General features: G+C 43.9%; 2 protein-coding genes, 1 long non-coding RNA gene and 1 pseudogene across 6 annotated transcripts; 1 reads left to right on the forward strand and 3 right to left on the reverse strand.

Moving 5' to 3' along the window:
• Positions 1 to 3239: 3239 nt before the first annotated feature.
• LOC309330065 (protein S100-A12-like) lies at positions 3240 to 17558 on the reverse strand. 2 transcript variants are annotated; one of them, XM_081841482.1, is made up of 3 exons: positions 16890 to 17558; positions 4053 to 4216; positions 3240 to 3549 (listed from the first exon to the last, which is right to left on the reverse strand). In XM_081841482.1, exons 1-3 carry the CDS (start codon positions 16918 to 16920, stop codon positions 3412 to 3414), a joined length of 333 nt encoding a protein of 110 aa, XP_081697608.1. In that variant the 5' UTR covers positions 16921 to 17558; the 3' UTR covers positions 3240 to 3411. The 2 variants fall into 2 exon arrangements, with proteins under 2 accessions (XP_081697608.1, XP_081697607.1); XM_081841481.1 differs by lacking the exon at positions 16890 to 17558 and adding an exon at positions 5773 to 5823.
• On the reverse strand, positions 14018 to 17698 carry LOC309330061 (protein S100-A8-like; annotated as a pseudogene). Its single transcript, XR_014161611.1, has 3 exons — positions 17616 to 17698; positions 14893 to 15052; positions 14018 to 14329 (listed from the first exon to the last, which is right to left on the reverse strand). The product of XR_014161611.1 is annotated as a protein S100-A8-like (transcript).
• On the forward strand, positions 14919 to 17750 carry LOC309330106. Its single transcript, XR_014151265.1, has 2 exons — positions 14919 to 15044; positions 17604 to 17750. It is a non-coding gene; the product is annotated as an uncharacterized lncRNA (long non-coding RNA).
• Positions 17751 to 19231: 1481 nt separating this feature from the next.
• Positions 19232 to 23874, reverse strand: LOC309329789 (protein S100-A12-like). Of its 2 annotated transcripts, none has more exons than XM_081840799.1 (3): positions 23745 to 23874; positions 20854 to 21017; positions 19232 to 19539 (listed from the first exon to the last, which is right to left on the reverse strand). In XM_081840799.1, the coding sequence occupies exons 2-3, from the start codon at positions 20992 to 20994 to the stop codon at positions 19378 to 19380; spliced, it is 303 nt and encodes a 100-aa protein (XP_081696925.1). In that variant the 5' UTR covers positions 20995 to 21017; positions 23745 to 23874; the 3' UTR covers positions 19232 to 19377. The 2 variants fall into 2 exon arrangements, with proteins under 2 accessions (XP_081696925.1, XP_081696924.1); XM_081840798.1 differs by lacking the exon at positions 23745 to 23874 and adding an exon at positions 22228 to 22385.
• Between the last annotated feature and the right edge of the window lie 1158 nt (positions 23875 to 25032).

Raw genomic sequence — 25032 nt, forward strand, 5'->3', positions numbered from 1 at the left:
GCAGAAGTTGCAAGGTATGTATTGGGGGCATATGTTTTATCAAATCCTCACATAAAGCTGGATCTTTTGTGGCATGCGGTTTTGTTTTTCTTTGATAATTGAGAAAGGTAAGAAAAAATTATATCCTTCAAAGGAAAAAATTGAGTGTAATTATTGCTTCCTTTGAGCACAGCACCTTTTGCTTGTTGCTCAGTTCTAGCCTTGCTGTTTTGGGTAATTATGATTTAATTAGGGTTTCGTAGCTAATCTAATATTTTGCTATTATAATGTCAATGTTTTATAGGATCGTACACTATTAACTTCATGGTTCTTATTTTCTTTTGGGGGGGGTAATTTTTATTAGTTTTCCATTTTAAAAATCCAATATTAGCCTTATCAATACGAATTCAAATACCAATCAATCAAATAGCCAATTACATAATTTAGGTGGGCCCCCATGTGCTAGATTTCAAGGTTGAATAATTCCCTTTAATTCTGCTTTCAAATTATTATTCAATCCAATTACAGTCCAATCTTAATAGTTTTCCCTTATGCAACAGCTACAATATTTTTAACTTCAATTCATGTTGACGTATTTAATTTGTGATTCGCAAGTTCTTCTTCCTCTGTGCGGCATTGATTTTAACCATATTGTTATGTCTAACTCAGTTATTATGAGCAAAGGAAATGTATTTGCTGTGTGCCTGAAGAATCATTGAACAATGTGTTTTCTGTGCACTGATAGGAAGGGGGACTCAAGATATTGAAGGTCCCATGCAGAGGTGAAAATATAGAGTTCTAACATGTTAAGATATAGAGTTAAGATAAGTGAAAGAGGCTAAGGATTTGCTGATTTGATTATATTAATGGGAATACAAAAAGGGGAGGTGTGAGGAGGTCAAAGAAATAAGCTAACGAGTTTAAAGTTATAAAGAAAGTGGATTTGTTTTAACTTCTTTTCTCTGTTTATTTTTCTTGTTTTTTATATTTTGTATTTTTGTCTGAGAGTTTTTTCTTTTTTTGTTTTACTATGTATTTTTGTATTTATGATTTTGTAAAATCTTAATAAATATCTTTAAAAAAAATAAAAATGAAGGTCCCATGCAGAGAGCTTCACAGCAGCAGACCGGGAGCTTGAAACCTGGTCTGCCAGGTCCCATTCTGCTCTCAGCAGGCGTCTACTTGTGTTCTTACTATCAACCAGCCCTGGGCTTTGTCCTGCCTGTCAATTGCCGCTTCTCTAGGTGTCAGCGTTGCCCTTGGGGATGTCAGTAAGGAGAACGAGGACGGAGACAAAACTAGAATTCGTTGGTTCTGCCAGTTCTTGGATCTGGTTCCAGCTGCTCAGAAATGGAGGGAGGGAGCAGTTAACCAACAAAGGAAGAACGGCGGACAAAATTATATAATAATAATTTATTATTTATACCTCGCCCATCTGGCTGTGTTTTCCCAGCCACTCTGGGTGGCTCCCAATTGAGTGTTAAAAACCGTACAGCATTAAATATTAAAAATTTCCCTAAACAGGGCTGCCTTCAGATGTCTTTTAAAGATAAGATAGCTGCTTATTTCTTTCACATCTGATAGGAGGGCATTCCACAGGGCGGGTGGCACTACCAAGAAGGCCCTCTGTCTGGTTCCCTGTAACCTCACTTCTCGCAATGAGGGAATCACCAGAAGGCCCTCGGCACTGGATCTCTGTGTCCGGGCTGAACGATGGGGGTGGAAATTGATGGATTATGCAGAAATGGGAAGTTTAACTAACAGAATGAGAGATCAGGAAGGGGGGAAAGCATTTAAGGAAGAGTGGGGGAAATTTGTAGAATATTTGAAGGATAACTGTAAACAAGTTAAAACGTTAGAAGGACTAGCAGTATATAATTAAGTTGTGAGATAATGAGAAAGAATTAATACGGAACGACTAGAACATAGGTCAGCAAACTTTTTCAGCAGGGGGCCGGTCCACTGTCCCTCAGACCTTGTGGGGGGCCAGACTATTTTTGGGGGGTGGGGAATGAACAAATTCCTATGCCCCACAAATAACCCAGAGATGCATTTTAAATAAAAGCGCACATTCGACTCATGTAAAAACATGCTGATTTCTGGATTGTCCACAGGCCGGATTTAGAAGGCAATTAGGCCGAATCTGGCCCCCAGGACTTAGTTTGCGTACCCATGGATTATAATATGCAGCAGAAGAAGATAACCAGAATGGACTATGGAAGGGGGAAAGGGAAGTTGATGGTGTATTGGTTTCTGTGGGTGAATGTAAAGGTGAAAACTTGTAAAAGTGAAGATTGCAAATAAAATTTATTTTAAGAGAATTTGGTTCCACCTGCTGCTGGTCTCCCAGTTTTTACCTCCTAAGTAGCTCAAGGTGACTATAGTGGCTTCTCCTGCTCCCTGTTAAATCCTCATAACCCTCCCTGCATGCTAGGTTAAGCTGAGAGACCGTAGTGCCCCAAAGGTCACACCCACAAAGATTCATAGATGAGTGGAGATTTGAACCCCGGACTCTCAGGCAGTGGCATAACATGGGTTGCCAGAACACAGGGCCATGCAGAGTGGGAGAGAGTGAGGGAGACAGACAGATGGAATACGCATATGCATTCAGCTGCCTAACAACGTCTGCGTCAACCAAGAGATTGCAGCCGTAGAGATAAGGAAAGAAGAGTCATTCCATCGTCTGGAAAGCTCTTTTCCAGGTTTCCATGGAGAAGCTGTTTTCAATGGAGCCCAGGAATGGAAGCGCACAGCTGTATTGAGGCAGCACTGGGTGTTGAAATTTTGTGCCCCCTAACAATTTTGCTCCTGGGGCGACTGCCCCATGCCGCACCGCTGCTCTTGGTTCCAACACTCCAACAATCACACCAAGGGTTGCTTATAGGTATATTAGGATTGCCATATTTCAAAAGGGGGGGTGGGGGAGTTTTTAAGCTTTATTTGGTTGTGCAAGATCTCAAAAAAAAAAAAAAAACCTGAAGTCTTTGAGCTATTTTAAATTAAATTCACCCAAATTGACATGGGTTGCCATACACTCTGACATGTCAGTGGTTTCCTCCCGGACACTGTTTCTGATGTCGAAATCCCAGCTATGTCTGGGGAAATTAAAATACTTGACCTAGATGGGAATGAACTTCTAAGATGGAAGGAGGTGTGTGAAGAAGCTAATCTTCCATCGTCTCCCAGGAAAGAGATTGAATATAGAAAAGCCAGTAAGACTGCAATTTGGCAGATTGAAGTTGAAATAAGACACCAAATGATTTCCAAGTTAAATGTTTATTTCTTATTCTTTTTCCAAAGCATTGCATTCCAAGCTGGTGTATGCAGATAGGAGTTTGTGAATATTTGGAAGGTTAGTATCCAACAGTCCCCTGAAGTCGTCTGAGGGATTTGCTGGACCTATTTTTTCCAGTGGCCAAGGGGACGCCCTTCTTACTTGCGGAGTTTGTCATTAGTTTCAGCGATGAATTTTGAAATCAGGCGTCCCACTTCAGCAAAACTCAGTTTGCCGTCCTTGTTTATGTCTGCCTCCTGGAAGAGCTGGTCTCTCTTTTGTTGCTTCAAGGGAGACTGCAGTGTTGGGGGTGGGAAAATGGAGGAGAGAAGACTTCAGATCTGTTTGTTGCATTTCCCCAGCCAAATATCATGTATAAAATTTCATATGTTGCGGCAAAGTGTGCATATATATATATATATATATATGCAATAATAACATACAAAAATGCAGAATATTAGGGAAAGGAACTTTGCAAAAATGTGTATATTGGGGAAAAACACTTACAAAAATAGTTTTAATAGGAAAGAATTACAATAAACATTTTTTAAAAAAATGCAGCGCAAATGGGGAAAACGGAATTTGAGACTGAAAAGTGACTGAAACAGACATATCTGTCCATCCCTAGATATGCTTTGTTTTCAGAGTAGCTGAGCATCCTTCAAAGCAGAGACCTGGTGAGATTTCAGCCCCTCCCCATCTTAACTTGGCCAAAGGAACCCTGAACATTGGTGCCAGTGGGTGTCCCAGGGCCTTGAGTGGCCACAATCTGCCCCTACCTCCTCTTATCTCCCCTCACCTCATCAGTGTCAGGAAACTGCTCGTCCAGCATCTTCTTAAATGCCTGCTTGTCAAGGCTGTCAGAATTCCCAGAGTACCCGTAGTAGAGTTCTATGTATTGTTCAATAAGTTGTTGCAACTGAGTCTTGGGCTTGGACATTTCGAAGGGCTTCTGGTGGCAACCTGGGAATTCAAAGGAACACATGAGCAGCTCTGCCTGGAAAGTTCAGTTGGTTAGAGTGTATTGCTGATAACACCAAGGTTGCTGGTTTGATCCCCATCTTTGCACCAGATGATCCTCAGGCTCCCTTCCAACTCTGCAATTCTATGATTCTTCAGGATTAAGAATAGAGTGCCCATGTGTCCTACTTAGCACAGGACAGCTCTCCTTTTGGATTCTATTTTTTATTTAGCTCGTTTAAGTGTTGTTCAGATGGCTTACATGTTCACCTACTTACATATTGATCAATTGCATTATCTACTTACCCAAGTTTCTACTGCAAACATGCAACATGCATTGCGAACTATCTTAAAAGAATGTATTTTTGCCATGATGCAATAAGGGAAATGGAAATAACCAGTGCTTTTCTTTTCTTTAAAAAACTTGTTTAGGGGTATTCTTATTTTCCTACTCATATTTAATTACTGCTCCTCAATGAGGCCAAACCTAGATTCAAAAATGTTTAGGGGTATGTGTACCCCTGTGTACCCCCAGAAAAAAAAGCACTGGAAATAATCCCAGGATGGGCACTCCCAACAGAGATCTGTGTTATTTTTGTTTTTTAGTTGCTTAAAGATCTGGCCATAAATTGCAATACACGGGGGGGGGGGGGGGGGGTTGAGCCGGAACTCAGCAAAAGTCAGGTGGGCGCCATTGCCATTACAGTGGTACCTCTAGATATGAACGGGATCCGTTCCGGAGCCCCGTTCGCATCTAGAATTAAATGTAACTAGCGACGGCGCGTCTGTGCACACACAAGTTGCTTTTCGCCGCTTCTGCTCATGCGCATGGTGTCATTTTGAGCGTCTGCGCATGCACAAGCGGTGAAACCCGGAAGTAACGAGCTCCGTTACTTCCAGGTTACCAAGGAGCGCAACTCGAACTCGCACAACTCGAAGTGTATTCAACCCGAGGTATGACTGTATAAGAGAACAAGTGAGGCATTCATGGTGAGTTCCGGCACTTCTTTTCCTAGAAAAATAGCAAGGGTGATACATGCTTTCTGCCTATCTATCAAAACTCAAAAAACTCAAAAATATAAAGATAAATATCTCAAGTAGATATGCAAAACCTGGAGACCTAGTAAACATGGTGAAATCGACTAATATAGCCAGGGGCAAAGAGAGTGGACAGCCTTGGAACTGTTTTCTTCAGAAATGGAGAGTTTTCATAATGTGTTGGTGCAACAGAGTGCAAGGAAATGGTTGATGTTAAATGTAAATCCATAGGTGATGCCAGGGATACTCTTAAATATCTTGGTCTGGACACAGCTATGTTGTTCTGTTAGCAGAAGAATCTCCACTTGCATAACTGCATAACATTTCCTGTTTCCCTAGGCTCTCCACCCCCCCCCCAAAAAAAAATATCTGTGCCAGAGGGTTGGGGAAACTTTCAGAACGGGGGTCTGTATGGAAAGAGACAACCCTTGAGATAGTTAGGGAGTGAGACATCCAGGGCTTTAAACACCAATATGAGCACCTTGAATTGGGATGGAGCAGCTGCAAAATGGGGAACTTACAATCCTCCAAAGGTTGCTGGACTTTGTCATCCTTGTCCATTGACCATGCTGGCTGGGGCTGGTGGCAATTGAAATCCCAAGCATCTGGAAAAACTACAAGTTTTTCGTCCCTGCCCTAGCTGATAATCTCAAGAAGATTTAGCACCCTATGTCCAATGTATTACCCAACAAGAACCCAGGAAAGCTTCCCATAGTCTTCAGCTTACCTTGGTGGTGGTGGTGAACAAGAGAGTTCGAATGTGCCAAAGTTGGATGAAGAGCCCTAAATTGCTCTCACCTCTTATACCCCATCTAGATTTCTGCTCCAACCCCCCACTTATGAAATCTTTGCTCCTTCTCAACTGTCACTCCCCAGTTGCACCCATTAACCCTGGCCACCATGTGTCCAAGATATCTGATTAAGATCTTCCTCTGGGGGCTGGGGTTCCCTCCCTGCAACTTGTGTCAAATCACCGCCCATCATTTAGTAGCATCAAGTTCATACCATCTGTGCAACATTGCTTTCTTAGAATGCATGGGTCATATTGCGGTTGAACTGTTTTGTGGATATAGGTGGGGCCTGAAGTTTCTCAAAACAGCATGCATTCTTGTGCAATATGCATGCTGGGTGCATTTTTTGCTGCAATGGTTTGAATGATTTCGATGGGTCATATGCAGCCAACTTATACCCAGAGCAGCCCCCGCTAAAACACATTGAACTAGAGTTAGCCACGTCTATTACAATGGGTTTACTCTGAGTAGGACTCCCACTGGCTACAAGTAGAGATTGATGGATCTATCAATTTCAGTTCCTCATTCCTTCTTCACACACCTCTTCAGAGACACCCTATAAGTGACCCGATTTTGACGGGACAGTCAGAAAAAAACGGTTAAGCCACCATGGCTTTAAGACTTTGTCCTGAATGTCTCGATTCCCAAAGTGGTTAGAAAAAGAGGTGCCGGAACTCACCAAGGACACCTGCCTTGTTCTCTTATATTGGCGATGGCAAGCACCAGAGGGGTGCCAGAACTGAGTTCCAGAACTGAGAGAGCCAGTGTGGTGTAGTGGTTAAGAGCGGTGGACTCGTAATCTGGTGAACCGGGTTCGCATCTCCTCTCCTCCACATGCAGCTGCTGGGTGACCTTGGGCCAGTCACACTTCTTTGAAGTGTTTCAGCCCCACTTGCCTCACAGAGTGTTTGTTGTGGGGGAGGAAGGGAAAGGAGAACGTTAGCCACTTTGAGACTCCTTAGGGTAGTGATAAAGGGATGCACGTGGCACTGTGGGTTAAACCACAGAGCCTAGGACTTGCCGATCAGAAGGTCGGTGGTTCGAATCCCCGCGACGGGGTGAGCTCCCGTTGCTCAGTCCCTGCTCCTGCCAACCTAGCAGTTTGAAAGCACGCCAAAGTGCAAGTAGATAAATAGGTACCCCTCTGGCGGGAAGGTAAACGGCATTTCCATGTGCTGCTCTGGTTCGCCAGAAGCGGCTCAGTCATGCTGGCCACATGACCCGGAAGCTGTACGCCGGCTCCCTCGGCCAGTAAAGCGAGATGAGCGCCGCAACTCCAGAGTCGGTCACGATTGGACCTAATGGTCAGAGGTCCCTTTACCTTTTAGGGTAGTGATAAAGCAGGATATCAAATCCAAACTCTTCTTCTCTTCGTCTTCCATTAAGTTCCAACTCAAAAAAAGCCCAAGGTACGGCCATTAGTACAGCAGCTCCTGCCACCATTTTTAACACACACATGCACACACACTCCTCCTTCTCCAAAATATAAGGGTACCCCTGGCCACCCACTCCCTTCTCTTCCTGCTCCTGCTCCTAAAGTAGAGGAGGCGAAGTCCGGGAAGAGAGCAGAAAGGGAAGACCCTCTGACCACATTTACCCCTGTGCATCAGCCTGCCATATTTCAGAATGGAAGTTATTAAGATTTGGCCAGGGTGGCCCAAGGCTCTTGCTGATTCCGTCTTTGCAGCTGTCAGCTCAGGAGGCAGTGGAGATTTGAACCCGTGTGAGTTGAGCTGACAGAGCCAGTGTGGAGTAGTGAATAGAGGGTTAGACTAGGCTCTGGAAGACCAGGGTTCAAGTCCCCATGCAGCCATGGACCTCACTGGGTGAGCTGGGGCCAGTCTCCCACTCCCAGCCTAAGCTACCTCACAGGGTTGTTGTGAGAGACAGTGAGTGCCCCAAGGTCACACCCACAAAGAATCATAGATGAGTGGAGATTTGAACCCCGGACTCTCAGCCAGTGGCATAACGTGGGTTGCCAGCACACAGGGTGGTGCAGGGAGGGAGACAGACGGAATACGCATATGCATTCAGCTGCCTATCAGTGTCTGCGTCAACCAAGAGATTGCAGCCATAGAGATAAGGAAAGAAGAGTCATTCCATCGTCTGGAAAGCTCTTTTCCAGGTTTCCATGGAGAAGCTGTTTTCAATGGAGCCCAGGAATGGAAGCGCACAGCTGTATTGAGGCAGCACTGGGTGTTGAAATTTTATGCCCCCTAACAATTTTGCTCCTGGGGCGACTGGCCTTGTGCTCCTCACCCCCAAATACTGCACCACTGCTCTTGGTTCCAACACTGCAACAATCACACCAAGGGTTGCTTCTAGGTAGAGTAGGATTGACATATTCTCAAAAAGGAAAGGAAGTTTTTGAGCTATTTTAAATTAAACTCGCCCAAATTGACATGGGTTGACATACACTCTGACATGTCAGTGGTTTCCTCCCGGACACTGTTTCTGATGTCGAAATCCCAGCTATGTCTGGGGAAATTCAAATACTTGACCTAGATGGGAATGAACTTCTAAGATGGAAGGAGGTGTGTGAAGAAGCTAATCTTCCATCGTCTCCCAGGAAAGAGATTGAATATAGAAAAACCAGTAAGACTGCAATTTGGCAGATTGAGGTTGAAATAAGACACCAAATGATTTTCAAGTAAAATGTTTATTTCTTATTCTGTTGCCAAAGCATTACATTCCAAGATTGTGAATGCGGATAGGGGTTTGTGAATATTTGGAAGGTTGGTATCCAACACTCCCCTGATGTCTCCTGAGGGATTTGCTGGACCTATTTTTTCCAGTGGCCAAGGGGACGCCCTTCTTACTTGCGGAGTTTCTCATGAGTTTCAGCGATGAATTTTGCAACCAGGCGTCCCACTTCAGCAAAACTCAGTTTGCCGTCCTTATTTATGTCTGCCTCCTGGAAGAGCTGGTCTCTCTTTTGTTGCTTCAAGGGAGACTGCAGTGTTGGGGGTGGGAAAATGGAGGAGAGAAGACTTCAGATCTGTTTGTTGCATTTCCCCGGCCAAGTAATACATATAAAAATTCATATGCTACAGTAAAGTGTGCTACACACACATACACACACACGCATACACACACACACACACACACACACACACACACACCATATAGCTACACTATAATAATAATAATAATAATAATAATAAATAATAATAACATACAAACATGCAGCATATTAGGGAAAGGTGCTTTTTCAAAAATGGGTATATTGGGCAAAAATGCATATCTTTAATAGGAAAGAATTACAATAAACATTTTTTTAAAAAATGCAGCGCAAATGGGGAGAATGGAATTTAAGACTGAAGAGACTGAAACAGACATATCTGTTCATCCCTAGATACGCTTTGTTTTCAGAGTAGCTGAGCATCCTTCAAAGCAGAGACCTGGTGAGATTTCAGCCCCTCCCTGTCTTAACGTGGCCAAAGGAATCTTGCACATTGGTGCCAATGGGTGTCCTAGACCCTTGAGTGGCCAGAATTTGCCCCTGCCTCCTCTTATCTCCCCCTCACCTCATCAGTGTCAGGAAACTGCTCGTCCAGCATCTTCTTAAATGCCTGCTTGTCAAGGCTGTCAGAATTCCCAGAGTACGTGTGGTAGACATCTATGTATTGTTCAGCAAGTTGTTGCAACTGAGTCTTGGACTTGGACATTTCGAAGGGCTTCTGGTGGCAACCTGGGAATTCATAGGAACACATGAGCAGCTCTGCCTGGAAAGTTCAGTTTGTTAGAGCATGCTGCTGATATCACAAAGGTTACAGGTTTGATCCCCATATGGAACAGCTTCATATTCCTGCAATGCTGGGAGTTGGGACCAGATTATCCTCAGGGTTCCCTTCCAACTTTGCAATTCTATGATTCTTCAGGATCAATAAGGTGGTGTCCATCTGACCTACCTAACACAGGACAGCTCTCTATTTGAATTCTGTTTTCCATTTAGCTCATTTACGTGTTGTTCATATGGTTACATGTACAACGACTTCCATATTAATTAGTTACATTACTTAAATACTGAAGTTTCTAACGCAAACAGGCAACATGTATTGGGGACTATCTTTAAAGAATGTAATTTTGCCATGATGCAATAAGAGAAATAACCCCAGGATGTGCACTCCCAACAGACCTGTTTGTTATTTTTGTTTTTTAGTTGGTTAAGATCCGGCCTTAAATTGCTATACACAGGGGGTTTTTTGATCCGAAGTAGATAAGCAAAATCTGGAGACCTAGTAAACATGGTGAAATTAACTAATACAGTCAGGGGCAAAGAGAGTGGACAGCCTTGGAACTGTTTTCTTCAGAAATGGAGAGTTTTCATAATGCGTTGATGCAATAGAGTGCAAGGAGATGGTTGTTGTTAAATGTAAATCTATCGATGCTGCCAGGAATACTCTTAAATATCTTGGTCTGGACACCTCCAAGTTATTCTGTTAGCACAAGAATCTCCACTTGCATAACAGAACTTCACCTAGGCTCTCTTTCCACCCCCCCTGCTCCCACCACCCCCCAAAAAAAATCTGCTCCAGAGGCTTGGGAAAACTCTTAGAACAGATTTGGTGGGGGTGATAGGGAGGGGAGAGGGAAGGCCATCAACCAAGCTCCAGAGAGCGATGGAGCTGCAAAGAGGGTCCCCTTGGCCAATCATGTCACTTGAGAGGGTCCGTAGGGAAGGAGGCAGCCCTTGAGATAAATAGGGAGTGAGACATTCAGGGCTTTAAACACCAATGTGAGCACCTTGAATTGGGCTGGAGCAGCTGCAACGATGGGGAACTTACAATCCTCTAAAGGTTCCTGGACTTTGTCATTCTTGTCCGTTGACCATGCTGGATGGGGCTGGTTGGAGTTGGAATCCTGAGCATGTGGATCCTTGCCTACAGATTTTTCGTCCCTGCCCCAGCTGATAATCTCAAGAAGATTTATCACCCTATGTCCAATGTATTACCCAACAAGAACCCAAGAAAGCTTCCCATAGTCTTCAGCTTACCTCGGTGGTGGTGAACAAGAGAGTTCGAATGCGCCAAAGTCGGATGAAGAGCCCTAAATCGCTCCCACCTCTTATACCCCACCTAGAAACCTGCTCCCACCCCCCTCCACTTGCGAAATGTTTGCTCCTTCTCAAATGACACTCCCCGGTTGCACACATTAACCACAAGCACCCTGCGCTCAAGGTATCTGAGGAAGATCTTCTTTCAGCAAGACACCTTTGGGAGCTGGGGTTCCCTCCTTGCAGCTTGTGGCCAATCACTGTCCGTCATTTAGGAGCCCCAAGTTTACACCCTCTGGTCAACATCGCTTTCTTAGAATTCATAAATCATATTGCAGTTAAACTGTTTTGTGGATATAGGGAGGGCCCGAAGTTTCTGAAAACAACATGCATTCTTGTGCATGCTTTATCCTCATATGGGACAGCTTCTTATTTCTGCAATTCCAGGAGTTGGGACTGGATGATCCTAAAGCTCCCTTCCAACTCGGCAATTCTATGATTTTTCAGGATCAACAATAGTGTCCATGTGTCCTACCTAACACAGGGCAGCTCTCTATTTGAATTGTTTTTTATTTAGCTCATTTCTCATTTGAATTGTTTTTTATTTAGCTCATTTCTCTATTTGAATTGTTTTTTATTTAGCTCATTTAAGTGTTGCTCATATGGCTTACATATACAGTGACTTACATATTAATTATAGTATTTTTCGGTGTATAACAGGCACCCTTGTAAAAGACCCCCCTTATTTTTTGAGAATCAAAATTAAGAATATGCACTATGCACTATCAATGTATAGGATGAGCCCATATTTTTTTAAAAAAAATAAAAAATATTGTCTTATACACGAAAAAATACGGTTATTTCATTACTTAGATCCTGAAGTTTCTAATAGTCAATGGACAAGGATGACAAAGTACAGCAACCTTTGGAGGATTGTAAGCAGCTGCAGCCCAATTTAAGGTGCTCACATTGGTGTTTAAAGCCCTAAATGTCTCGTTCCCTAATTATCTCAAGGGATCCTTAATTATCCCTACGGACCCTCTCAAGTGACATGATTGGCCAAGGGGGTCCTCTTTGCAGCTCCATCGCTCTCTGGAGATTGGTTAGTGACAGTGACCTGAAGGAGGGCCTTCCTTCTCCCCTCCCTATCACGTCCACCAAATCTGTTCTGGGGGTTTCCCCAACCCTCTGGAGCAAATGTAGGGGGGGGGGGAGCCTAGGGAAATAAGAAAGGTAAAGTAAACTGTGAATATTAAAGCAGCAACAAGAGAGATGTTTGGATCCCTTTCTGAGCTCGAAGCATGGGTACCCCCAACAAAAATTTAAAAATTTGGCTTTGTAATTTGGAATTAATGTGATTTGATTGGTTTGTTAATAAAAATTATATTAAAAAAAGAAAAGAAAGGCAAAGTTCTGTTATGTAAGTGGAGATTCTTGGGCTAACAGAATAACTTGGAAGTGTCCAGTCCAAGATATTTAAGAGTATCCCTGGCATCATCTATTGATTTACATTTAACAACAACCATTTCCTTGCACTCTGTTGCACCAACACATTATGAAAACTCTCCATTTCTGAAGAAAACAGTTCCAAGGCTCTCTTTGCCCCTGGCTGTATTAGTCAATTTCACCATGTTTACTAGGTCTCCAGAACTGCATATCTACTTGAGATATTTATCTTTATATTTTTGAGTTTTTCGAGTTTTGGCAGATAGTTAGGCAGAAAACATGTATCACCCTTTTCTAGGAAAAGAAGTGCTGGAACTCGCCATGAATGCCTCACTTGTTCTCTTATTATGGCAATGGCGCCCACCTGACTTTTGCTGAGTTCCGGCTCAAAAAATCCCCTGTGTATCACAATTTAAGCCCAGATCTTTAACTGACTAAAAACCGAAAATAACAGACCGGTTTGTCAGGAGTGCACACCCTGATATCATTTGCATTTCTCTGCATCATGGCAAAATTACGTTTTTTTAAGATAGTCCCAATACATGTTGCGTGTTTGCAGTAGAAACTTGGGTAAGTAGATAATGCAAATAATCAATATGTAAGTAGTTATATATGTAAGTCATGGGTAGACAAACTAAGGCCCGGGGGCCGGATCCAGCCCAATCGCCTTCTAAATCCGGCCTACAGACAGTCCAGGAATCAGCATGTTTTTCCATGAGTAGAATATGTCCTTTTATTTAAAAGGCATCTCTGGGTTATTTGTGGGGCCTGCCTGGTGTTTTTACATGAGTAGAATGTGCGGTTTTATTTAAAATGCATCTCTGGGTTATTTGTGGGGCATAGGAATTCATTCATTTCCCCCCCAAAAATATAGTCCATCCCCTCACAAGGTCTGAGGGACAGTGGACCGGCCCCCTGCTGAAAAAGTTTGCTGACCCCTGATGTAAGTCATATGAACAACACTTAAATGAGCTAAATAAGAAATAGAGTTCAAATGGGGGACTGCCCGGTGCTAAATAGGACACATGGACACCTTAATCTTGATCCAGAAGAATCACAGAATTGTAGAGTTGAACTGAGAGAGACAGTGTGGTGTAGTGAGTAGAGGGTTAGACTAGGCTCTGGAAGACCAGGGTTCAAGTCCCCACTCAGCCATGAACTTCACTGGGTGAGCTGAGGCCAATCTCTCACTCCCAGCCTAACCTAAAGCAACAAGGATTGTGGTGAAGATAAAATGGGGAGAAGGAGAATTATGTACAGAACTTGAGCTCCTTGGAGGAAAGAGGGGAGATGAATACAAGAAATAAGTCAAACAAAGCCTCGTCTCCTAGCCACCAGAGGAGGTTTCTATTGATGGATCCCTGAGCAAGAAGCGCAGGACTAGATGCCCACATGTATCGCGAATCAACCTGCAAGGTAGGCAGAGGTGTGAAGAAGCAAATCTTCCATAGTCTCCCAGGCAAGAGATTGAATATAGAAAAGGCAGTAACACTGCAGTTTGTCAGAATGAGGTTGAAATAAAACACCCAATGATTTTCAAGTAAAATGTTTATTTCTTATTCTGTTGCCAAAGCATTACATTCCAAGCTAGTGAACGCGGAAAAGGGTTTGTGTATGTTTGGGAGGTTAGCATCCAACACACCCCTGAGCACCGTCTCCTGGAGGATTAGCTGGGCCATTTTTCCAGTGGCCAAGGGGACGCCCTTCTTACTTGCGGAGTTTGTCATGAGTTTCAACGACAAATTTTGCGATCAGGTGGGCCACTTCAACAAAACTCAGTTTGCCATCCTTGTTTATGTCCGCCTCCTTGAAGAGCTGGTCCCTCTTTTGTTTCTTCAAGGGAGACTGCAATGTTAAGGGTGGGAAAATGGAGGGAAAAAAGACTTCAGATGCGATTGCTGCATTTCCCCAGCCAAGTAATATGTATAAAAATTCATATGCTACAGTAAAGTGTGCACAAATTTCTTTCTTTCTTTCTTTCTTTCTTTCTTTCTTTCTTTCTTTCTTTCTTTCTTTCTTTCTATATCATCTAGGCAATAATAACATACAAAAATGCAGCATATTAGGGAAAGGTGCTTTGCAAAAATGTGTACAGTATATTGGGCAAAAATGCATACAAAAATATGTTTAATAGGAAAGAATAACAATAAACTTTTTTTTTTAATGGAGCGTAAATGGGGAGAACAGAATTTAAGACTGAAAAGAGACTGAAACAGACATATCTCCCTGTCCCTAGATATGCTTTGTTTTCAGAGTAGCTGAGCATCCTTCAAAGAAGAGACCTGGTGAGATTTCAGCCCCTCCCCATCTTAACTTGGCCGAAGGAACCCTGAACATTGGTGCCAATGGGTGTCCCAGAGTCTTGAGTGGCCAGAATTTGCCCCTGCCGCCTCTTATCTCCCCCTCACCTCATCAGTGTCAGGAAACTGCTCGTCCAGCATCTTCTTAAATGCCTGCTTGTCAAGGCTGTCAGAATTCCCAGAGTACCTGTGGTAGACATCTATGTATTGTTCAGCAAGTTGTTGAAACTCAGTCTTGGGCTTGGACATTCTGGCTTCTGGTGGCAACCTGGAAATTCATAGGAACACATGAGCGGCTCTGCCTGGATTATTTGTTGGATAGCTCAGTTGGTTAGAGCATAGTGGTGATAACAGCAAAGCTGCTGGTTTTATACCCATATGGGGCAGCTGCATATTCCTGCAATGCAGGGAATTGGGACTAGATGATCCTCAGGGTCCCTTCCAACTCTTCGATTTTATAATTCTTCAGGATTAAGAATAGAGTGTCCATGTGTCCTACTTAGCACAGGGTAGCTCTCCATTTGAATTCTATTTTTTATTTAGCTTGTTTAAGTGTTGTTCAGATGGCTTACCTGTACAACGACTTACATATTGATCGATTACATTATCTACTTACCCAAGTTTCTACTGCAAACATGCAACATGTATTGGGTACTATCTTAAAAGAATGTAATTATGCCATCATGCAATAAGAGAAATGGAAATAACCCCAAGATGTGCACTCCTGACAAACCTGTGTGTTATTTTTGTTTTTTAGTTACCGTATTTTTTGCACCATAACACTCACTTTTTTCCTCTTAGAAAGTAAGGGGAAATGTCTGTGCGTGTTATGGAGCAAATCCCTACGGATGGTGGGGGATCTGCTGCAGTCGTGAGCAGAGGATCCATGGTTCCCCTTCCTTCCCTCCTCCGTGGCTGGCTTTGAAACAGCAAAGCGGGAGAAGAGCCACTGAGTGGGGAGGAGAGAGGGACAGAGAGCCTGCTTGCTCTAAAGGAGCAAAGCGGGAGAGGAGAGGAGCCTTTTCCGCATATACCCCTCTTCTGCATTATTAACAACATCCTTCTCCACCCACCCCACACGTGTTCCTTGTTCCTTGAGTGCTTTTCCTTCCCTCCCCACTTAAAGCGTGGTAACAAAGCACGGATCCACATGGATCCTCAGGATTTTTGCATTGGGCTACCCCAAAGTCACCGTCAGATCACATGTCTGTGGCCACAGCATGAACCACAAAAATCATACATCCGCTGTTTCGTTTAGAATATTTTTTTTCTTGTTTTCCTTCTCTAAAAACTATATTTGGGTGCGTATTATAGAGCGAAAAATATGGTAGTTAAAGATCTGGGCTTAAATTGCTATACACAGGGGATTTTTTTGTGCCAGAACTCAGGAAAAGTCAGGTGGGAGCCACTGCCATTCCAAGAGAACAACTGAGGCATTCATGGTGAGTTCCGGCACTTCTTTTCCCAGAAAAATAGCATGGGTGATACATGCTTTCTGCCTAACTATCTGTCAAAACTCGAAAAACTCAAAAATATAAAGATAAATATCTCAAGTAGATATGCAAAACCTGGAGACCTAGTAAACATGGTGAAATTGACTAATACAGCCAGGGGCAGAGAGAGTGGACAGCCTTGAAACTGTTTTCTTCAGAAATGGAGAGTTTTCATAATGTGTTGGTGCAACAGAGTGCAAGGAAATGGTTGATGTTAAATGTAAATCCATAGGTGATGCCAGGGATACTCTTAAATATCTTGGTCTGGACACAGCTATGTTGTTCTGTTACCACAAGAATCTCCACTTGCATAACAGAACTTTCCCTTATCTCCCTAGGCTCCCCGCCCTACATCTGCTCCAGAGGGTTGGGGGAACTCCCAGAACAGATTTGGTGGAGGTGACAGGGAGGGGAGAGGGAAGCTCCACGTGTGTGCCGACACGGCGCTGCAGGTTGCAGACATGCCTCCATCATGGATTATGTCCACAATCCGAGGTTCCACTGTACTCACAAAGAACTGAGATTGTCATTATTCTTCACACTTTCCTGTAAGGTCCCAAGACAGGTTTCAACCTTAAAGCACCATATTAAAACCCATTTTAAGCAACTTACAAGTGTCAAAAGCCAGCATAAAGCGGTGCATCTATACTGGAAGCTGTATAATGAAGGTGCTGGATGTGCCAATGGATTCAAGTTAAAGAAAGGAGATTCCGACTAAACAGGAATAACTTTCTGACAGTAAGAGCTGTTTGACAGTGGAACTTCAGAAAGTTGGAGACTCTCATTCCTTTGAGGTATCTAAGCAGAGGTTGGATGGTCATCTACAATGGATGCTTTAGCTGTGATTCCTGCATTGCAGGGAATTAGACGAGATGAACCTTGGGGTCCCTTCCAGCTCTAATATTCTACGATGAACCTCTTTGTGGAAGGAGATACACAACAAAGGGGCTGCCACAGAGAAGGTCTTCTCCAGGCCACCATCACCAACCAAACTCCAGAGAGTGATGGACCTACAAAGACCATATCACTTGAGAGGTTCTGCAGGGAATGAGTGAGACATTTAGGGCTTTAAATACCAATGTGAGCACCTTGAATTGTGTTAGAGCTACTGCACCCATGGGGAACCTACAGTCCACCAGTTGTTGCCGGACTTTGTCATCCTTGTCCATTGACAACGCTGACTGGGGCTGGTGGGAGTTGGAGTCCAGAACATCTGGAGCCTTGCCTACAGGTTTTTCGTCCCTGCCCTAGCTGATAATCTCAAAAATATTTAACACCCTATGTCCAATGTATAACCCAACAAGAACCCAAGAAAGCTTCCCATAGTCTTCAGCTTACCTTGGTTGGCGATAAACAAGAGAGTTCGAATGCGCCAAAGTTGGATGAAGAGCCCTAAATCGCTCCCAGCTCTTATACCCCATCTAAAATCCTGCTCCCACCCCCCACTTATGAAATCTTTGCTCCTTCTCAAATGACACTCCCATGTTGAACCGTTTAACCCTGAGCACCTGGTGCTCAAGGTATCTGATGAAGATCTTCCTTCAGCAAGGCACCTCTGGGGGCTGGGGTTCCCTCCCTACAGCTTGTGGCCAATCACTGTTCATCATTTAGGAACAACAGGTTTACACCCATGGCGCGGCATCGCTTTTCATTTCTTTCTTAGAACTCATTAATCACATTGTGGTTAAACCGTTTTGTAGATATAGGTGGGGCCCGAAGTTTCTGCAAACGGCATGCATTCTTGCGCAATATGGAACGCTGGGTGCATTCTTTGCTGCAGCGGTTGGAATGATTTCCATGGGTCATATGCAGCCAACTTATACCCAGAGCAGCCCCTGCTAAAATACATAGATTGACGTGAACCATGTGTATTACAATGGGTTTACTCTGAGTAGGACTACCATTGGCTACAAGTAGTAATCGATGGATCTATGTAGAACACAGCATCCTCCTCCTGCCTTCCTCTTCATCCTTCATCCCTTTTATCCATCCTCTGGTTGCCTTCCCTGTCCCATCCTCCTTTCTCTTTCCCTCCCCTTCCCTTCTTTTCTCCCTCTCTTTCCTCAGCTCGTTTCCTTTATTCCATACACCTGCTTCTCCTTCCATCCATTACTATGATTGTCCCCTCACTCCATCCTTCCTCTTTATATTTAACCTACTCCTTTTCTCCCTACATCCTTCTCCGCTTTCCACCCTTCTCCTTCATCTTTCACTTTCCTCCTTTCTTCCCTCCATCTTCCCTTTTCCTCTCCTTTGCGTTCACGCTCTTCCTCTCCTCCTCCAACCGGTGACCCTGCAGTAGCGCTTTTTCCTCCCCCATATTTAAGTACACATTTTGATAGGATTTTAAATTTCTGCCCGAGAGGGAGACCCACACACATACGTCCCTGTGTGTGTTCGTATGCTTCCCTTTGTTTTTGTCTTCCTCTTTTTATTCGGTGAGAGATTCTATTTTCTTCAAGCACCAGGGGGGGGGGGGCGGGGTTAATCTCATCCGCTGGCTGTTTTACAAAGAATCAACTTGCTTCTACATGTCTAAGTGAAGAAAAGGGAATGTGGCTGAAGCAAAGCCTTGCAAAGCCAGCTTTTCAGTGCCCGTTCCCTTTGGCCTCATCCAGTTTCTGAGCATCACTTGGCTTAATATTCGATTTTAGGTATTTCCTGAAAGGCCTCTGATCCCGTAAAAACATTGCATACCCCCCAATATTCCTCGAATGCTGATGTCCCTATTATCATCTAAGAATGTTGCAGGGACTCAGCAGAGAGTTCTACAAGGGCAACATACTTGGCAAATGTGTGAGTCAAGTAGGAATGGAGTTGCACTGAGGGGTTGTTGTAAAAAGGAGAAGTCACAGAGATGAATACAGCATGGAAGCCAGAACCAGAAAACTTAACACAACCTTCCCCCACTGCACTCCAAACCCCAAAAAGTAAGACATCCTAGACTTTCCAGGTTAAATGATTATTTCTTATTTTATTGCCAAAACATTACATTTCAAGCCAGGGGATGTGGGCAGGGGGGCTTTGTTTGTTTGTTTGGAAGGTTGGTATCCAACATGTCCCTGACCACAGTCCCCTGGAGGACCTGCTGGGTCTCTTCTCAGTGGTGGTGGTGGTGTCCCTCATGCTGGTGGAACTTAATGTGGGCGCAAGAGAGGAATGACCCAACCAGATGGGTCCATTCTTCAAAACTCAGTTGCTTATCTTTGTTTTTATCCAGGTCTTTGAAGAGCTTGTCTTTCCCTTGCTGGTTTTGTGGGTACTGTAGGGAGGAGAAGGAATAGAGGAACAAAAGGTTTCAGGTTGAAATTTGTTTATATGCATCTAAGACATCAGACCATCGCAAAACAAAGGTTTGCCATAGATGGGGAGAACCTTCCAACATCATCAAGACTACACGTCCCATCCTCATCCATGGTCATTGGCCATACTTCCTGATAGGAGTTGTAGTTCAGCCACAACCGAAGGACTGAAAGTTTCCCCACTACCAGTTTAACAGAATGGTATTAATGCAAAGTAACATCAGCAGATGTTGAACGCAGACCCAAATAAGCAGCAACATAAAAGAGTTCAAAATGCAGAATATTTAAAAAGGAGAAGAAAACTTTCTCTTTTAATACTCAGGTCATTTAAAGGGGGGTATATTCCTCTTTTAGTGCTCAGCTTCTGCTTGTAAGCTTCCCAGAGACATCTGGTTGGGCCCTGTGAGAGCCAGATGCTAGACTAATTGGGCTTGAGGTCTCATGGAGCATTGCTTTTCTGAGAGACTTTATCTGAGGAAGACTGAGAAACCTGAGCCCCCAATTCTCCTGAGATGTACAGTGGTACCTCGGGTTACAGACGCTTCAGGTTACAGACTCCGCTAACCCAGAAATAGTGCTTCAGGTTAAGAACTTTGCTTCAGCATGAGAACAGAAATCGTGCTGCGGCGGCGCGGCGGCAGCAGGAGGCCCCATTAGCTAAAGTGGTGCTTCAGGTTAAGAACTGTTTCAGGTTAAGAATGGACCTCCAGAACGAATTAAGTACATAACCCGAGGTACCACTGTATATCTCTTTTTCTGTATCTATCTACAGGGGAGAAATCCAATCCAGTTCACATTTGAAGCTCACCCTGCCAAATTCACATTTCTTCAGATTCTGGAATGTACTTATGCAGCTAAGTGTTAAGTAATGCACGTACAACTTTTTTTACTTTATTTTTACTATGGCGAAGTGTGTTTAAAATAGAATAGTGAAAATAGCATACAAAAAAAAAATCATCGTAAGGGGAAATTGCTTTGCCAAAAGAGGATTTTATTTTTTAAAAAAATACATAAATGTGCAAAATGTGGAGAACTGAATTTAAGAGAAAACGAGAGAAAAACGAGAAAATGATACCCACTGAAATGGACATATCCACCCGTCCCTAAATATACTTCGCTAACAGGGTAGCCTAGCTCAGTTCCAAGTGCTGCCTTGCTGAGTTGCCTATCCCTATCTTAACATGCCCAGAGGCGTGCTGCACATTGATGCCAATGCGTCACCTCTGGCTTCAAGTGCCCAACAATTGCCCGCGCCCATCTTATCTCCACCTCACCTCAACGCAGTCAGGAAACTGCTCGTTGATCATCTTCTTGAACTCCTGCTTGTCAAGGGTGTCAGATTGCCCAGCATACTTGTGGAAGACTTCAATCAGCCCATCGGCCAGAACTTGCATCTGAGTCTTGGACTTGGACATTTTGAAGGTTTTCTGTTGGTAACCTAAATAGACATAAGAAGAGCCCTGATGGATCAGAACCCAGTCCTGTATCCTGTTGTCACAGTGGCAAATCAGAAGTCCACAGTCAGGGCAGGAAGGCAATAAGGACATCAGAGGAGCCTTCCTAGATCAAGCCAAATGGCCATCTAGACAAGCATCCTATTCTCACATTATATCACAGGATGTATATTTCTGATGGACCCATTAGCTATTTTATTTGGGTGGGTTAAAGAGCTGGCCTTAATAGATTATAGAGAATGGTTTCAAATTCAATAAATGCAAAAAAAAATCCATTAAATGTCTCCTTTTATATTGATTTAATATTTAATAACTATCTGCCATGACTGGGAGAATAGAATGACTCCAACTATTGAAGATTGGATAAAACGAAGTCTGGAGACAGGAAGGAAGGAAGGAAGGAAGGAAGGAAGGAAGGAAGGAAGGAAGGAAGGAAAAATTGACTAATGCAGTCAGACACAGAGTGGAGAGACAGCCTTGAGAAATGAAGGAGTTTTCATGATGCACTGGTACAACAAGATTCAAGAGAATGTAAAACCGTAGGCGCTGCTAAGTCTAGTCTGAAATATATTGCTCCAGATACAAAAAAGTTTTTCAGTTAGTGCAAGGATTACACTTGAATGATGGAACTTAATCTTCCTGTGCTCTTCCTGTGCTCTCCTCGGACCTCCTCTGTAGGGCTGGTAGAACATCCACAAGAGGTTGGGTGGGGGTGACAAGTAGAGGAGAGGAGCTCCATTACACTAGTGGAAATCCTTGCACTAATTGAACAACTTCATTAGAGACAATCCCAGATAGATGGGCTCCCTAGTCTGGTGCAGAAAGTACTCGGCTAGATGGACCTGTGGCTTGGGACTCCAACTTGTATCAGCCCAAGCCACCATGGTTGATGGTCAGGGGCAGAGCTGTAGCTACAGGGGAACTAGCAGGGTTTTCTGCCCTGGATGAAGCCTCCAGAGGGGTGCCACTGAGGCTTCCAGTCTCTGTGTCTGTGCATGCACACCAAACTGAGTCTCTGACCCAGGTGAAATAAAGATGAGTTTCACCCCTGGTCAAAGATGATGAATGGGAGACCATGCAGGTGTTCCTGTAGCATCAGCAAATACCCTGAAAAAAAGTAGAATCCTATCTCCAACACAAAGGCTGAAACCTACAAAATCAGACAAGGAAACCTCCCCGTAGTCTTCAACTTACCTCAGACGGTGATTAATGAGATTAACGAGAGAGCTAAGATGAGCCAAGGTGTGGTGAACAGTCCTATGAAGAACCCACCTTTTATACTCTATCCAGTATTTTGCTACCACCCCTAGTTGTGAAATCTTTGTTTCTTCACACATTGATCCCTCAAACCAGTCACCTCTTGCTCAAGATATATGGTGAAGTTCTTCCTTCAGCAGCACACCTGGGGGGCCTTCCCTCCCCCTCCCCAACAAACTTGTGATCATTCAACACCAAGTTTGCACATAATATGAAGAAATCCTTTGTATTCTTTACTTAGAGCCTCATAAAAATAATATGGAACCTGTTTTTGAGAATATGGGAAGGGCATAGAGTTTCCTGGAAGTGACCTAGATTATGATGAAATAATGATGCCGGGGGCATTTTTTTTGCAGCAATAGTGGAACGAGGCCAGTGGGTTATATGCAACTAATTTAGAGCAACATCTAGAAAGCCACAGGTTCACCACCCTTCTTGGATCCTACCTAACAGAATGCCTTTGTCAAAGGCAATCCTGGATAGATGATAGATATAGATATAGATAGATATAGATGATAGATATAGATATAGATATAGATAGATATAGATAGATAGATATAGATAGATCCTCATTTTAGACAAAAGAAAGAAACAGTTCATGTCTAGTTTAAATATTTGGTTTAAAAACACACACAAGTGAGTGCCTTCAAGTGGTTCGTCCAGACTTAGGACCTGGACAGGTCATTTGAGGAGATATGCAGGTCACCTGGTGAGAGTCTTCCCCCTCTACAGTAAGACACATTGTATGTTAAGATCCCAAATTCCTACACCCTTGTTTAGTTATTATTTAAGCCACTTTTTCTAAGCCACTTAATATTCTAACCCACCTCTGATCCTAGACATTCTTGCCCAACTGAGGATCCTCCAGATGTCTGGGTCTACAATTCCCATCAGCCCTGGCTATCGGCCACAATGTTGGGGCTGATGTGAGCTACAGTGCAAAACAACTGGAGAGCACAAGCTTAGGATACACTGTCTTAGAGCAGGGAGCGCCAACATCATGGCCCTCCAGGTGCTGTTAAGACTCCCTCACCTCCAGGTAGCATGGTCCATAATTAGGGATGAAGGGAGCTGTAGACCAGCAACATCTGGCTCCCCGTCCATGTCCTAGACACATGCCCCACCAATCAGGGATCACATATTAAAGGCACTTACAGAAATTTAAAGGCTGAGGTCCTCCAGATGTTGCTGAACTCCGTCTCCCATCAACCCCAGCTAGCCTGGCCAGTGGTCAAGGTGATGGGCATTGAGAGTCCAACAACATCAAGAAAGCACCACATTGGCCACCTCTCGGATGAGATCTCTCCCCTGGTTTTTATTGTTGCAGGGAGACCATGCAGGTGTTCCTGTAGCATCAGCAGATACCCTGAAAAACAAGTAGCATCCTATCTCTAACACAAAGGCTGAAACCTACAAAATCAGACAAGGAAACCTCCTCGTTGTCTTCAACTTACCTCAGACGGTGATTGATGAGAGAGCTAAGATGAGCCAAGGTGTGGTGAAGAGTCCTATGAAGCACCCACCTTTTATACTCTATCCAGTATTTTGCTACCACCCCTAGTTGCGAAATCTTTGTTGCTTTACACATTAATCCTTCAAACCAGTCACCTCTTGCTCAAGATATATGGTGAAGTTCTTCCTTCAGCAACACACTTGGGGGGCCTTCCCTCCCCTTCCCCAACAAACTTGTGACCAGTCACAGTCCATCATTTGCCAACACCAAGTTTGCACATAGTATGAGGAAATCCTTTGTATTATTTACTTAGAGCCTCATAAAAATAATATGGAACCTGTTTTTGAGAATATGGGAAGGGCATAGAGTTTCCTGGGAGTGATCTAGATTATGGTGAAATATTGATGCTGGTGGTATTTTTATGCAGCAATAGTGGAACGAGTCCAGTGGGTTACATGCAACTAACATAGAGCAGAGCAACTGACATTAGTGGACCTGAGGTTAGCTATGTCTATTCCTCTCATGACTATACCCTGAGAAGGACTAGAATTGCCTACAACTTGGGACAGGCAGATCTCTGCATTTTATTTTCTCTCCATTTTTCATTTTTTCCACTCTTACGGTTTTTCACATTTCCACAGCAGTTTGCGATTTCTTCCTCCTGGGCCGTGTCCAGAAAGTCATGTTGGGGGATGAATGTTCAGACCCATTGACTCTCACTTGTGAGGGCCTTCAGTTTCTGCCCTCTCCCCCATGCTTTTTAACATCTACATGAAGCCTCTGGGAGAGGTCACCAGGGGGTTTGGGCTGGGTGTTCATCAGTATGCGGATGATACCCAGCTCTACCTCTCTTTCAAATCAGAACCAGTGAAGGCGGTGAAGGTCCTGTGTGAGTGTCTGGAGGCGGTTGGAGGATGGATGGCGGCTAACAGATTGAGATTGAATCCTGACAAGACAGAAGTAATTTTGGGGGGAACAGGGGGCAGGTGGGTGTGGGGGACTCCCTGGTCCTGAATGGGGTAACTGTGCCCCTGAAGGTTCAAGTGCACAGTCTGGGAGTCATTCTGGACTCAAAGCTGTCCATGGAGGCACAGGTCAATTCTGTGTCCAGGGCACTAGTCTACCAGTTCTATCTGGTACGCAGGTTGAGACCCCACCTGCCTGCGGACTGCCTCGCCAGAGTGGTGCATGCTCTAGTTATCTCCCACTTGGAATACTGCAATGTGCTCTGCGTGGGGCTGCCTTTGAAGGTGACCTGGAAACAATAACTAATCCAGAATGCGGCAGCT

Source organism: Podarcis erhardii (assembly GCF_964252035.2).
Source record: "Podarcis erhardii genome assembly, chromosome: 15".
NCBI lineage: Eukaryota > Metazoa > Chordata > Lepidosauria > Squamata > Lacertidae > Podarcis > Podarcis erhardii.